This window comes from Equus quagga, chromosome 11 (genome assembly GCF_021613505.1).
Source record: "Equus quagga isolate Etosha38 chromosome 11, UCLA_HA_Equagga_1.0, whole genome shotgun sequence".
In the NCBI taxonomy this organism is placed as follows: Eukaryota; Metazoa; Chordata; class Mammalia; order Perissodactyla; family Equidae; genus Equus; species Equus quagga.
The window spans coordinates 61813141-61826223 of NC_060277.1; the positions used below are offsets into that span (position 1 = coordinate 61813141).

Here is a 13083-nt window from a genome sequence, read left to right on the forward strand (position 1 = left end):
TTCACACATAAAGACACGAAGGCATTCAGAGGTTAAGTATTTTCCTAAGATCACATGGCCAGGATTCGAACCCAGAGAGCCTGATCCCAAAGTTCATACTGGGCACGTTCACAGGACAACTTCACATAGGGTTATTTTTTGCACACAGGGTGGGAAAGGTTAGACTTTTCAATGTCTCCTTGATGCAGGCAGTGAAGGAGCATCATTGTGTTAAAGTCTGTAACCTGGTAGGCCACACAGGGAAAGCATAAGATCCAGGACCTTAAAAAATTAAAGAGACAAAGGCCTGCCCAGAAAAGAAAAAAGAAAAAGCCAAAATCTGAAAGTTGGAAGCTCCAGCTCCAAGAAGATTTGGTATCCACAGGCAGAACGCATTTATCACTGAGCAGAAGCTGGCTGTGGATAATTCTAGGTAATAAGTCGTCAGGGGTTAGCAGCTGATTTCTGGTTTTCTTTTTGCTCCTGTAGGACAGACATCTGCCGTGCTGTTTTTGAACCCTGGTCAGGAACAATCCTAGCCAGAGATGTGTACAATAAATGGCTTTAAAGTATTCAGGTCTATAGAGATCAGGAGGTTTCGAATTTTGTCCTGGAGATCAGTCACATTTACCAAAGGCCAGCCGAGAGAGAGGAGACAAGCAAACCTGGTGGTTCCCCACACATCCCCTGAAGCCTTGGAAGTTCAGGGACTGCTCAAGATGAACTTGGAGGCCAGGGCCTGTGGGTGCCAATGTGAGAGAGAAGGGAAGCTGGACATCTGACTGAGCTTTGCCTACACTCAGCCAGGGAGGCCAGAGTCAGGTGTTTCCCAGCTCCTCTCGGGATGACTCCTCTCCTAAATACTTAATAACAGTTTCTTCACCTCTCCAGTACAAAGAAAGGCCGAGTCAACTGGCAACATTTCACACACTTGGTCTGAGCCTCTATAAATGTGTAAATCCTGGAAATGTGGAAGCTGAGGTGAGACCTGGGACAAGAATATACCTCTCAAGAGTCCATTCAATCAATCCAAATCCAAAATATGAGTCACATTTTCCACTGGTATCCAGGATGACTCTCTAGGTAAGCCTGCCTTATAGGTTCAGGCTCCTACCTGGAATAAAATTATTACACCTTCTACCCATGATTTAATTCCTTTCAGGGCTACTGTCTTTTATGTGCTGACCATCCTTCCACTGCGGGTCTACAGAAGACCTCAGTATCTACAATTACAAACACAAATCTCTTGGAGCACAAGTTCTGATTATTTCATGACAATAGGCTTTATGATCTAATAAATTTGGGAAATTATGCATGTCACAGCCTTGTTTTGAAGATTTGTGGCACGTAACGCATGTTAAAGACCCTAAGAAGTCATATGGTAAAGAAATTGGCTTAAATGTGTTGAATCATGGGTTTCAGGAACTCACTAGACCCCAGATTTCCATCCCCAGACCCCAATATAACCAAAAATCAGTGGAAATAGTATTACATAGAGCACGACTCAGATTGCTCTCAAACCTTCTTAATTAAACGTGCCTATTCCAAATTACAGAGCCTCTAGGTTAAGATCCAGATGGGTCGGACAAGACCCATCACAGAGCAGCTCTCAAGTACAAATTGAGAATGTGTCACACATCAAACTGAGCTCCAGGAGAGATCGCTAGCTCTGGTATAAATACCCTCAAAGAGATTTGGTTGCTGTTAACTGGCTCTGGTAGAGGACCTCTGAGGACCAGACCTCTGTGGAGCATGTGAAATGGTTACAGGCATGTCAGATTTCAAGACTCGAAAGAAGAGTGCACATTGGTCTTCTGAGTTTAAAGAGCCAAGGTCATTGGGATCTCTGTGGACAGACTGCCATCGCACTGGGATCCCAGAGTCTGCAGGCAGCTTCCCAGATGCTGTGGTGCCTTGCCACCCGTGGGTTTAGGCTAGAACTAGACAGGGTAGTGGGAGAGATGTGTCAGCCAGCAAGTGTAGAGAGCATGGGCCAGATGCAGATGGAAGCAAACAGGCAGCAGGGAAAGCGGGCATCAAGGAAACGGTGTGTAAGGTGGGGGCAGGGGCGGGACTGGCGAGGTCTGTCTGAAGTCTGAGGCTGGCAATGGGCAGGGAGTGGAAGCAGCGGTAGAAAGAGGGAAGAAGATAGCCATCAGCAGGGTAGAGAAGTGAAGCTAGGAAGGAGACTTCATCGCTGATGTCATTTCTGTTCCTGCCTCTGTGCTTTTCCATGGGCCCCTCAACGATCCCAGCTGAGTTTGTTCAGATTGTGCAGGGGACGCAGCCAATGGACACATCTGACAAATGCTTAGGGTCTGTGGATCCATCTTGACCAATGGGCAAGAAAGTATAGACATCCTGGCCAACTTTTTTGGAGGCAGTAAGTCTTTCATATAAAGTATTTTACATGACCAGGGATAATACTTCCGCCAATGTCAAAAAAATAGAAGGGATTTGCAAGGTTACTTTAATTTATTATTTGAAAAGAATGAACCAAGAAACAAATATCACTATTCTATAAAACAAATAAACAAACAAAAAACAATACAAACAAGACGTTAAAAATACATACCAACCTGCACCCTAAAATTTCTAAGCGGGAGCTTAGGAAAGTGCAGACAGCCCTAGCGTGACCTACTCAATACTGTCACTCAGAGCGTTGGCAGGGTTAGGAAGGTCTGTATGTCACACCAACATTCAATGGCTAAAGTAGGAAAGTTCTGATAAATTTTTAAGAATGGTATCATTGCCAAATTCTTTATTCAGAATGGCAAAAATTTTTTGTGATTCAGTGGTTCTCAACCCTAGATGCACATTAGAATCATCTGAGACACTTTTAAAAAATACCAGGGCCTGAATCCCAGCCCAGGCCAGTTAAATCAGACTGGAGGAGTGGGGGTTGGGGGGGTGCAGGACACTAGTATTCTTTTTTTAAAGTTTGTTCTAGCTCTCTTGTTTTGCATAACAAACCCCCTCAAAACTTAGTAGCTTATTTATCTAGGTTGCAAATGCACAGTTTTGGCAGAGTTAGACAGGGACAGCTGTCTACCCTACACAGCACTAGCTGAGGTGGCTTGAGTTGGCCTGGAAGTCTCCAAGACGATTCCCTCACAAAGCCGGTAAGTTGGTGCTGGCTGTCAGCTCGGTGCTTGGCTGGGAATGAAGGTTCGGGGCTTCAGTTTCTCTCCAAGGGGCTGCTTGTACTCTCACACAGTGAGGTAGCTGAGTTTCAAGAACAAGTATTCCAAGAGACCAAGGCGTAATCAATAACGCTTTTTCTAACCTAGCTTCAGAAGTTCCAGAACATCACTTCCACCACACTGTGTTCGTTAAGTCACAGAGGCCAACTCAGAGTCAAAGGGAGGACAATTAGATTTCAATCCTCAATGGGAGGAGGATCAGAGCACCTGTTGCCATCTTTACCATGAAGCTCCTGGTGTGTAGCTACCGGGGAGGGATGTATTACTTTCTGGTGGGTACTGTAACAACAGAAATTTATTCTCCCACAGTTCTGGGGGCCAGAGGTCCAAACTCAGTCTCACTGGGCTGAGATCAAGGGGTCAGCACGGCTGCGCTCCCTCCAGAGGCTCCAGAGAGAATCTGTTCCTGGTCTCTTCCAGCTCCTGGTGGCTGTTGGCATTCCTTGGCTTGCAGCCACATCTTCCAATCTCTCTTGGCCATATCTTCAAATCTCTCTGCTCCATCTTCATGTCTCTCCTTCTCTGTGTGTATATGTCAGATCTCCCTCTGCCACCGTCTTAGGACACATGTGATTGCATTTAGGGCCCATTCTGATAATCCAGAGTAATCTCCTTATTTCAAGATCCTCATTTTAATCACATCTGCAAAGACCCTTTTCCCAAATAAGGTGATATCTACAGGTTCCAGGGCTTAGGACCTGATATCTTTGGGGGGTCAGTATCGTGCCTACCGCAGACATGAAAAATGTATATGTGAGCTCCCAAATCTGACCCCAGGACTTGCCAAAGAAAGTCAGTTTCTTGTGTCCTCATAACTCAGAAACACATCAAGACCAAAGCCAGGAGCTGGGATGGGAGTAAACTGCTTTGTATGATATCTAGGACATGACTGGCTTCAGCTCAGGAAAATGTCACTGGCACGGATGGGAAACTTACCATTTCTTTCAAATGTTATGCAATTTTTCTTCCCCCAATTTCCTTTTTTTAAAAGTAACAGCTTTATTGACATATAATTGATGATATTCTTTTTTAACCTGACCAAAAAACTTCAATAAAGTGAGCTTTAATTTGTCAGTGTTTCAAGTGGTGGTTAGAAGACTATGAAATGCATCTTATAGACTTTAAATGTTCAGAAATGGGGACAAATGTGGAGAATAGCCCTAATACTGCAAAAATAACACAGGGACTCAGCTGATGCAAGTTCCTTTCCTCTCCCCCAAAACACTTACTCACAACTTGAGGTTTCGGTTTCTCTTAAAGCCAGTTAAGAACTGATCATTGACAAGCTCCCTGTACCTTAAAACATATGTGCTGACGCCCCAGACAACTCAGCGAGGGTGACCCTAAACCGGTAAGCCCTCCACTTAATTTAATGTTTAATACAAAGTTATACGTAACATGTATTCATTTCATGGGCAACAATTATTTATGTAGTGCATCTTCTGTATCCTGAAAGTACATGGTGGCAGTTTCAGCTTTAAATAAGAACAGTATGCAGAACGGGCACATCATTTACAAAGTTCTGAGCGAGAGAGAGAGAACTTGATCAGAGATGAGGCACCTACTTAAAACATCATCTTTTAAGCTTCTGCATCTGCCTGAATACTATGCGGGCCAGCGGACTTTGAATGTCCTGAGATCCCACAGCGGTCACTCTCTCTTAGAGGTCATCTGGATTGCTTTTTGGAGGGTAACAGGAGTCCGATGAGGTCCAGCAGGGAGGATGGAGGCACACGCCTCTGCTGCAGGAACAGCTGGGACCAAAGGAGGCCCTCTGGGGCCTTCCCTCTGCTAGAGAGACTTCACAAAGGAACTGAGTGGCTTAAACAAAGGTTTTTTTTTTTTTCAAAGATTGGCACCTGGGCTAACAACTGTTGTCAATCTTTTTTTTTTCTGCCTAATCTCCCCCAAACCCCATGTACACAGTTGTATATCTTAGTTGCATGTCCTTCTACTTATGGGATGTGGGACACCGCCTCAACATGGCCTGACGAGCGGTGCCATGTCCACGCCCAGGATCCGAACCCTGGGCCGCCGCAGCGGAGGGCGCAAACTTAACCACTCCGGGGGCTGGCCCCGTGGCCGAGCGGTTAAGTTCACGTGCTCCGCTGCAGGCGGCCCAGTGTTTCGTTGGTTCGAATCCTGGGCGCGGATATGACACTGCTCATCAAACCACGCTGAGGCGGCGTCCCACATGCCACAACTAGAAAGACCCATAACAAAGAATATACAACTGTGTACCGGGTGGCTTTGGGGAGAAAAAGGAAAAAATAAAATCTAAAAAAAAAAAAAAAAATTTGTTTAAAAAAAAAAAAAAAAACTTAACCACTCGGCCACGGAGCTGGTTCCTAAACAAAGTTTTAAAAACAAATTGCCATGCACTTGCTATCTCTCTCTGTATCTTTGTCTCTCTCTGTCTCCATCTCTGTCTTTCTGACTCTCTCTCACATGATGCAAAGATCAGATCTAGGTATGCTCTTTTTAACAGATTTAAGAAATTTTCCCCTAATCCCTTCAATATCTAAGAATTTCCAGTTTTTCTTTCCCCATCTGATAGAGAACAACAAACAGCAGAGAGCAGATAAACAATCCCACCCACCTTACACATAAAGGGTCTCTGGTGGGTAAGGTAACAAGCAGGGATGCTGGCCCTTCTGAATACTCCTCCATCATCACAGGACAGAGATGTATGTCTCAAGGCCAACTCCACTCAGAAAAGAAGAGGTGAAAAGTAAGACTCAACACCTCTACAGTACTTGGTTTTCAGCCTTCCATTTGAAGCCCTTTAGGCCATATGCCTCTCAAACAAAGAGATCTTCCTAGTTGCCTAGTGGTCTGACAGGGAAACAGAAGGTTGTAGTTACTCTACTTCCTTCTGTCTGAATTTCTGACATTCCCATTTGGTGCTTTATGCTCTTTTTTTTGCTTGTTTGTTTTTGCTGAGGAAGATTTGCCCTAAACTAACATCTGTGCCAATCTTCCTCTATTTTGTATGTGGGTCGCCACCACAGCATGGCTGACAAGTGATGTAGGGTAGCGCCTGGGATCTGAACCCGAGAACCTGAGTCACTGAAGCAGAGTGTGCTGAATCCACCCACTACACCACAAGGCTGGCCCCGCTCCTATCTATTTTGAAGGAGTGGTTGCTAAACTTTATTTTATAGTAGTAATTTTTAATTCCCAACCAAAGTTCACTCAGTTGACTCGCTTGACCAAGCAATGCAATCCATTCCTTCTGACATATTAGCTGATGCCTTCAGCTTGCTGAACACTCAAAAGTCCACACATTTTGGTTCCCATAGCTGAGCTGATGCTTACCATGAATCAGCTGTGCTCATTATAAAACCTGTTTATGCCCATTTTACTTGTTTTGGGAATCATATTATGCAAACTAATTTAATATGAGTGTGAGAGGGTCACTGCTATGCAAATTAAGTTGAATGCATTTATGAGTCTCCTAACAACTGCATCCAAGTTGGTGCAGGTGTCAATCATAAAGGACAGGAAAAAGATCTCATAAACTTACAAGGATTCTACACTCAGACTGCTTTAAGTTTTAGGTTTTCTCTCTGTTTTAAGGAGACTAAAACTGGGAATATTAAACTATACATTCAAGGTGTTTTTAATGCAAGAATATTGCTGAGGAATGCAAATGAGCAGGCCCATCATCAAAGTAAAACCATTACCCATTTGAGAATTAACATACATTTATAAACTCTGAGTCAAAATAAAGTGTTTATATATATATATATTTTTTAATTCCCCTTGTTGCCCGACTTTTTTTTCTTTTGATGAGATCTAATCAATACTAATCACAACTGTCAGTTCAGAAGGCTGCACTTACCTCTGGCCCAAAGGAAGGGAAGCAGCCCAGAGACTCATCCCAAACAGCACAGATGAAAGCAGTGAGAATGAGGTAACGGTTTAACTGCTACAAGTCATTTAAACCACTGCTAAACAAGGGCAGCCTTCCTGTCAACCCATTCCAACCGCCCCCTCCTCCAATCCCCAACACTGAGAAAGGGACACTAGTTCATACCCATCCTTTTTGTAAAACTCCAGCATCATATTATCCGTGGCAACGCTGAGGGGCCGGCGGGCCTGCTCTGGCTGGCGCCGGTCAGCGGGGTCCATGTCTGGGGAGGGCATTGAACTGTAGTTGGCGTTGTGGTTCACATGGACCGGACTCCCATAATTCCCTGTGATGTTGAACTCTATGTCTGTGGGCAAGAAAGAATGGGTGTACACAATCTACAGGTCTGTCATGCCCTTCTTGGGCAGGAGAGAGAGGAGCAGAGAGGGCCTCTCGTTTACACTGCAACCCTAGGGGCGTTTGTCCCATTGTTCAACATTGGGCCATCTACTGATATTACTTCATCTTAATATAATTCATCATATTAATAGGTGAACACAAGGGCTCACCTATCATAGTAATATGATGGGCATTTAATAAAGCAATTTCCGTTTGTGATTAAAAAACAAACTTAGTTCAACAGGAACAGATGGGTACTTTCTGAAAAAGACAAAATCATCTATCTCAAACCTCAAATTTAAGAGGGAAACACCAGAACAGTCTTAATCAAATCAGGAAAAGGAGCAAGGCCCACTCTCACCACTGTTATTTAACTATTGGAGAAGTGTGAGCCAATGAAATTAGTCAAGAAAATAAAATAAGAGGTCATATTATTATTTGTAGATGATGATGTGGTCTTTCTGGAAAACCAAAGAGAAAAAATTAACAAGGAGTAGAACTAGAGATTTCACTAAGGCTACTCAGGTTAATAGCCATCAGATGGATACACAGGGGTACTCACCCCCTCCTTTCCTAGTCACAGCCTATTAATCTGCAATGCCAATGAGTCAGCTCCTCCACAGAACTTAAGGAATTATACCTTCGACTCCTGTCTCCTTTATTTCTTTATCCTCATTTCCTACCCTCAGCCAGCTCTATGCCATCAATAGAAGTCTTATGAGATTAGCAGTTCAGAGCTTTCACAGTCAAAACACATGAAACAAAATAAAGACAATCAAACTTCTTTTATGTCAGATCAGCACTAGTTGATTATCTCTGTTGGACAGAGCAGAGAATTATTAACATTTTATCCTCACATGAGTTAATGGCTTGCTTCACAGAGATGAAAGCATACCCCTAATGTTTACTAAACAGAAGGGATGGTACCCCTTTTTCTTAAGGGAATGCTGAATTTAGTGTAACAACTGCTGTCTCTTCAAAGCTGCCACCATTGAGAGGCATGGATGAAACTCCCTCTTAAGGAGCTGACTTTAGAGCCTAATTCTGAACCAGGTAGAAAAAAGAATCTCACTGCCTTTGAGCCCCACCTTTACAGGCTGAGGAAAGCTTGAAGGACACAGCTTAGAATAAGAAAAGGATGGCACCCACGTGATCCAGAAACCCTGAATAAAAGTCCCCTTCATCTTGGGTCTCAGCTTCCCTTTGCATCTGTAAAGCAGAGAATCCCTCTTTCCTTTCTGCTCCAGCATTTCATGATTCATAGATTTAAAGAAACCACGGTGTTGATGTTAGATCAGTAAAACCCATGGACATGGTTGGTGCAGGCAGTGGACACCTTCAGGCCAGAAAGTAGGAAACTGCCATGACTCCCACCCCATAACTGAGTGCACTTGTGTGTGTGTGTGTGTGTGTGTGTGTGTGCGTGCGCGCACGCATGTGTGCATGTGTGGGGGGATTAAAAACAAAACAAACCAATACCTCTGAGCAGCAGTACTTGGTTTTAAAGGTACAGAACTCACAGTGACACACCTGCTCTTCCCCAGTCCCCCACTCCCACACCTGGATGGCGCCACATACCCCCAGGGAAGAACCAGTCTGCATGCTGGATGATGGGTTCAATGATCCCAACGATCTGCAGTGAAACCGTGGTCATCATCTCCGTGATGTTTCTGCAAGCACAGGGTGGAGGAAGCAGGGTAGGGTAACCAGCCGAGGCCAGATGAGAGGCGCCCCTGGGCCCATGGCACAGGAAGGAGCCCTGGACTGGAAGCCTGTGGAACTAGGTCTGAGAGCAGGCTTTCTCTCGGGCAGGAGACATCACCTTTCTGAATCTCTCTTTCTCCATCTACAGAATGCAGAGAACCACAGAAGTCCTCCTTCTAGGAGACGTGTAAATGAGCAATACACACAAAATCACCAAGCATGAGGTGCCTTTCAACTTGAGGTATGATTCTCATAAGTGTCAGCCTCATCCTCTTTCCAGCTCTGTTCTCTCTTTCGAGACAGCCCTCTCTCCCTCTGGGTCCTGATGCTGGGATGCGTGCTCTTCACAGAGCGTAAGGAGGCCTGAACCAGCTTGCCTCACCTGTTGCTGACCTAGGTTAGCTCAGAAAGACCCTCCCTGCAGACCTGTAGCTCTGAGACCATCAATGAGAAAAATCTGCAGAATTCTGGGCCTCCCCCTCAGCCTAAAAAAGGAGCAGGCCAAAAGAGAAACATGACAAATAAATGAGGCTGGTGATTATCTGGGGCCCTAGTCATCCCACCCAGGCCCCTGCGGCCCCATACATTGTCCATATGCTACTTCCTCCCTGTACTCACCCTTCCGCTTGTGGCCATAGGAGGTTGGGTCCTAACACAATTGCCATGTTACTGGGAGTCATCTTGTTCACATCTTGATATTCTGACAGCTTGGATAAAAATTTGATCAAGTATCTGCAAGGAAGTTAGAAGGGCCAAGTTTAACTAGGGTTCAACACCAGCCATGTTCCCCCGGCTCTGGAGAGAAAGTTCTCTCATGTAGCACATCTTCCTGACAACGAGACTCATGCATCCTGCAATATAATGAAGACGTGTCATGTGTCAGGAGGGCAGGAGAATGCTCCAGAAACAGACTCAGATCTCACCTGGCTAGTGTCCACATCTGCTTCATAAACCCTGGCCAGAACAATTCTTCATCTTTCCTTTTGACTCAGTATATAATGACCTCAAGTTCCTCCTTCTTTTCAAACCCCTGTCACTTGCCATCCTCCCTGTGTGCAGAGGTGAGAAGTAAAGCATCTAGGTGTCATCGGCAGGATGTCTACATGCTAGGGGTGGTGTCCCTGGGATTAGTCTTAGTGGGGCTTTGAGAGCCAGCCAAGAAAAAGCGAAACGTAGGCTTAGCAGGTGACCCAGCAATTCCACTCCTAGAGATATACCCAAGAGAAATATGTCCACACACAAACACTGGTACACCAACGTTCACAGCAGCATTATTCATACAGCCCAAAAGAGGAGACCACCCAAATGTTTATCAAGGGGTGAACAGATAAATGGACTAAAAGAAGTCCATCCACACAATGGAATACCCTTCAGCCATAAAAAGGAATGAAGTACTGACACATGCTACCACATGGATGAACCTTGAAAACATCAAGCTCAGTGAAAGAAGCCAGCCACAAAAGGCCGCATGTCACATGATTGCATCTATATGAAGTGTCCAGCACAGCCAAATCTATAGAGACAGAGACAGAAAGTAGACTAGTGTTCGCCAGGGGCTGGGTTGGGGAAAATGGGGAGTGACTGCTAATGGAAACAGGGTTTCTTCTGGGGGTGATGAAATGGTCCAAAATTAAATAGTAGTGATATCTGCACAACTCTATAAATATACAAAAAAAACACTAAATTGCACACTGTAAAAGGGTACAGTGGTATAGGAATTATATTTCAAGGAAGCTATGCACAAAAGAAACACGAAAACAGCTCTGGCAAACCATACTAAACATCTGCCAGGCTCTGACAAGAGGCCCCGGACTCCAGGGGCACATGCCTTCTCCTGAACTCTCAGTTACAAAAGGCGGTGGTTCTTACCCCATTTTGCTTGGATCACAGTGAAGCTGCCCCTCAGGAAGTGTTTACTCACCTTCTGTCAGCCTAGAATAAAGGCCGGCAGACGCAGGGTCCAACCACGTGGCCCCTAAGCTGTCACTGTGCCAAGTCCACCCACCTCCTCTTCTGACCATGTCACACTCTCCAAGAGGCCACACGCCTGGACCAGGATGTGGGACCGAAGCTGAGAACGGTCACTCCACAGCTGGCCAGCGGCCTCGGGTTGCAGTGAGCAGCTCGTTATGAGTTATACTGATCTGATTGTCACTTTTTGGATTTTTTTTAAATTGTGGTAAAATATAAAATTTACCCTTTTAACCATTTTTAAGTGCACAGTTCACTAGCATTGAGTACTTTTCATTGTTATGCAACAATCACCACTATCCATCTCCAGAATTTTTTTTATCACCTCAAACTGAAACTCTATATCCTTTAAATAATAACTTCCCCCCGACTCCATGCCCCACTCCCCACAGCCGCTGGCACCCACTCTTCTCCTTTCTGACTCTATGGATTTGTCTGCTCCAGGGACCTCAGCTAAGTGGAATCATACAGTATTTGTCTTTTTGTATCAGGCTTCTTTCATCTAGCATAACATCTTCAAGGTTCTTTCATGTTGTTGCAAGAATCAGAAATTCCTCCCTTTTTAAGGCTGAATATTGCCCTGTATGTATCTTTTGCTTATCATAAATAGATGGAAATTTGGGCTGGTTCCACCTCTTGGCTACTATGGACAATGCTGCTGTGAACATTAGTGTGCAGGTAGCAAGTCCCTGCTTCCAAATCTTTTGGGCATCTATGTACCCAGAAGTGGAGATGCTGGATCATATGGTAATCCTACATTTAATTTTTGAGGATCTGCCACACTGTCACCCTTGGGATTTTTACCAGGAAAACAGAAATAATCAGGCAGATGACAGCAGGAGCTGAGGCTGAAAATCTGCATCTAAAGAAGCACCGAGAAGAGGTGGCAGGGCCAGGAGCAGTGCTGGCAAGACAAAGTGATGAGGAAGGAGAAAGTGTGAAGAGCAGAAGCTGGGGTAGAGAAAAGATCTGCAGAGCAGCGGGAAGTAAAGTTCTCAGGGTAGCAAGAAAAGTGAGAGAGAGAAATGCGGAAAATAGCTGGTGAATGGCGGGGTGCTGGAGAATGTTCTCCTGGCCTCTCTTCCCGCAGGTTAGCTCAAGGACACACTTGCCAACCCCAGCTCCAGGTTTGGTCAGCTTCTCCCAGGTGTCCATGCACACCTATCTTTACAGTAAGCCCCCAATATCTCAAAACAGCTTGCATTAATCTTTGCTCCTTGCAAATCAAAGAACTTAACTGACTTAGCCAATGGCCTCCACAGTCGCATAGCTCCTGTCAGTCTGTTTCCTCATCTGCAAAATGGTAATTAACAACCTCACAGAGTTGTCTGAGGTTGAAAACAGACCATGCATGTTGACAATGCTTTGGATGCCATAAACTGTGGTGCATGCTAGTTATCATGACCTGTAGCCAGAAAACTGTGTGCCCGAGGCTTACACAACCCCACCGAGCGTCCGCAGTACCCACTTACCGGATGTTGTTGTGATTGGCCTTGGGCAATTTTTCACAAGCATTCCACAGAGCCTGAAGCCTCTTGTCTTGCTCCTGGATACTGGGAAATTAATAGGAAAAGCCACTGATTAAGCATGAATCACTCAAGTCTCACTGGCAATCATAGTAAGGAGTCATTGCAATATTTGAGAATGAGGAGCCAATGATCGTGCCTGACCATATCAGCAAGCTATAATTATTCAAATGTTTGGTTATTATTATTTGCCCTCTATGTTCTCTGTCTGTCTTGTCCTGTGCTATTTTAACAAAACTTCCCCTGCGCATGTCCCATGGCCCAGGTGAATGCATGCCAGGCTGGCAGGTGTGGGCAGGAGAGCAGAGGCCAGACACCTGCTCCGGAGTAGGCAGGGCCACGGGTTGTCAGGAGGGAGACTGTGGCACAGAAATCAGGAGACAGCATGCCAGTCAGGGAGCTCAACTCACTTCCACGCCATTCTGGCAGCTGATTGTCTAGTTCAACA

General features: G+C 45.0%; 1 protein-coding gene across 2 annotated transcripts in view; it reads right to left on the bottom strand.

Moving 5' to 3' along the window:
- Positions 1-13083, bottom strand: part of ARHGAP44 (Rho GTPase activating protein 44) — a 184821-nt gene that overhangs the window by 18595 nt on the left and 153143 nt on the right. For both annotated transcript variants that reach the window (XM_046675631.1, XM_046675632.1), the window contains exons 13-16: positions 12582-12662; positions 9757-9870; positions 9013-9104; positions 7222-7402 (exon numbers count right to left, since the gene is read on the bottom strand). In XM_046675631.1, the coding sequence (XP_046531587.1) occupies positions 7222-7402; positions 9013-9104; positions 9757-9870; positions 12582-12662 (468 nt within the window). The remainder of the gene's footprint in view (positions 1-7221; positions 7403-9012; positions 9105-9756; positions 9871-12581; positions 12663-13083) is intronic.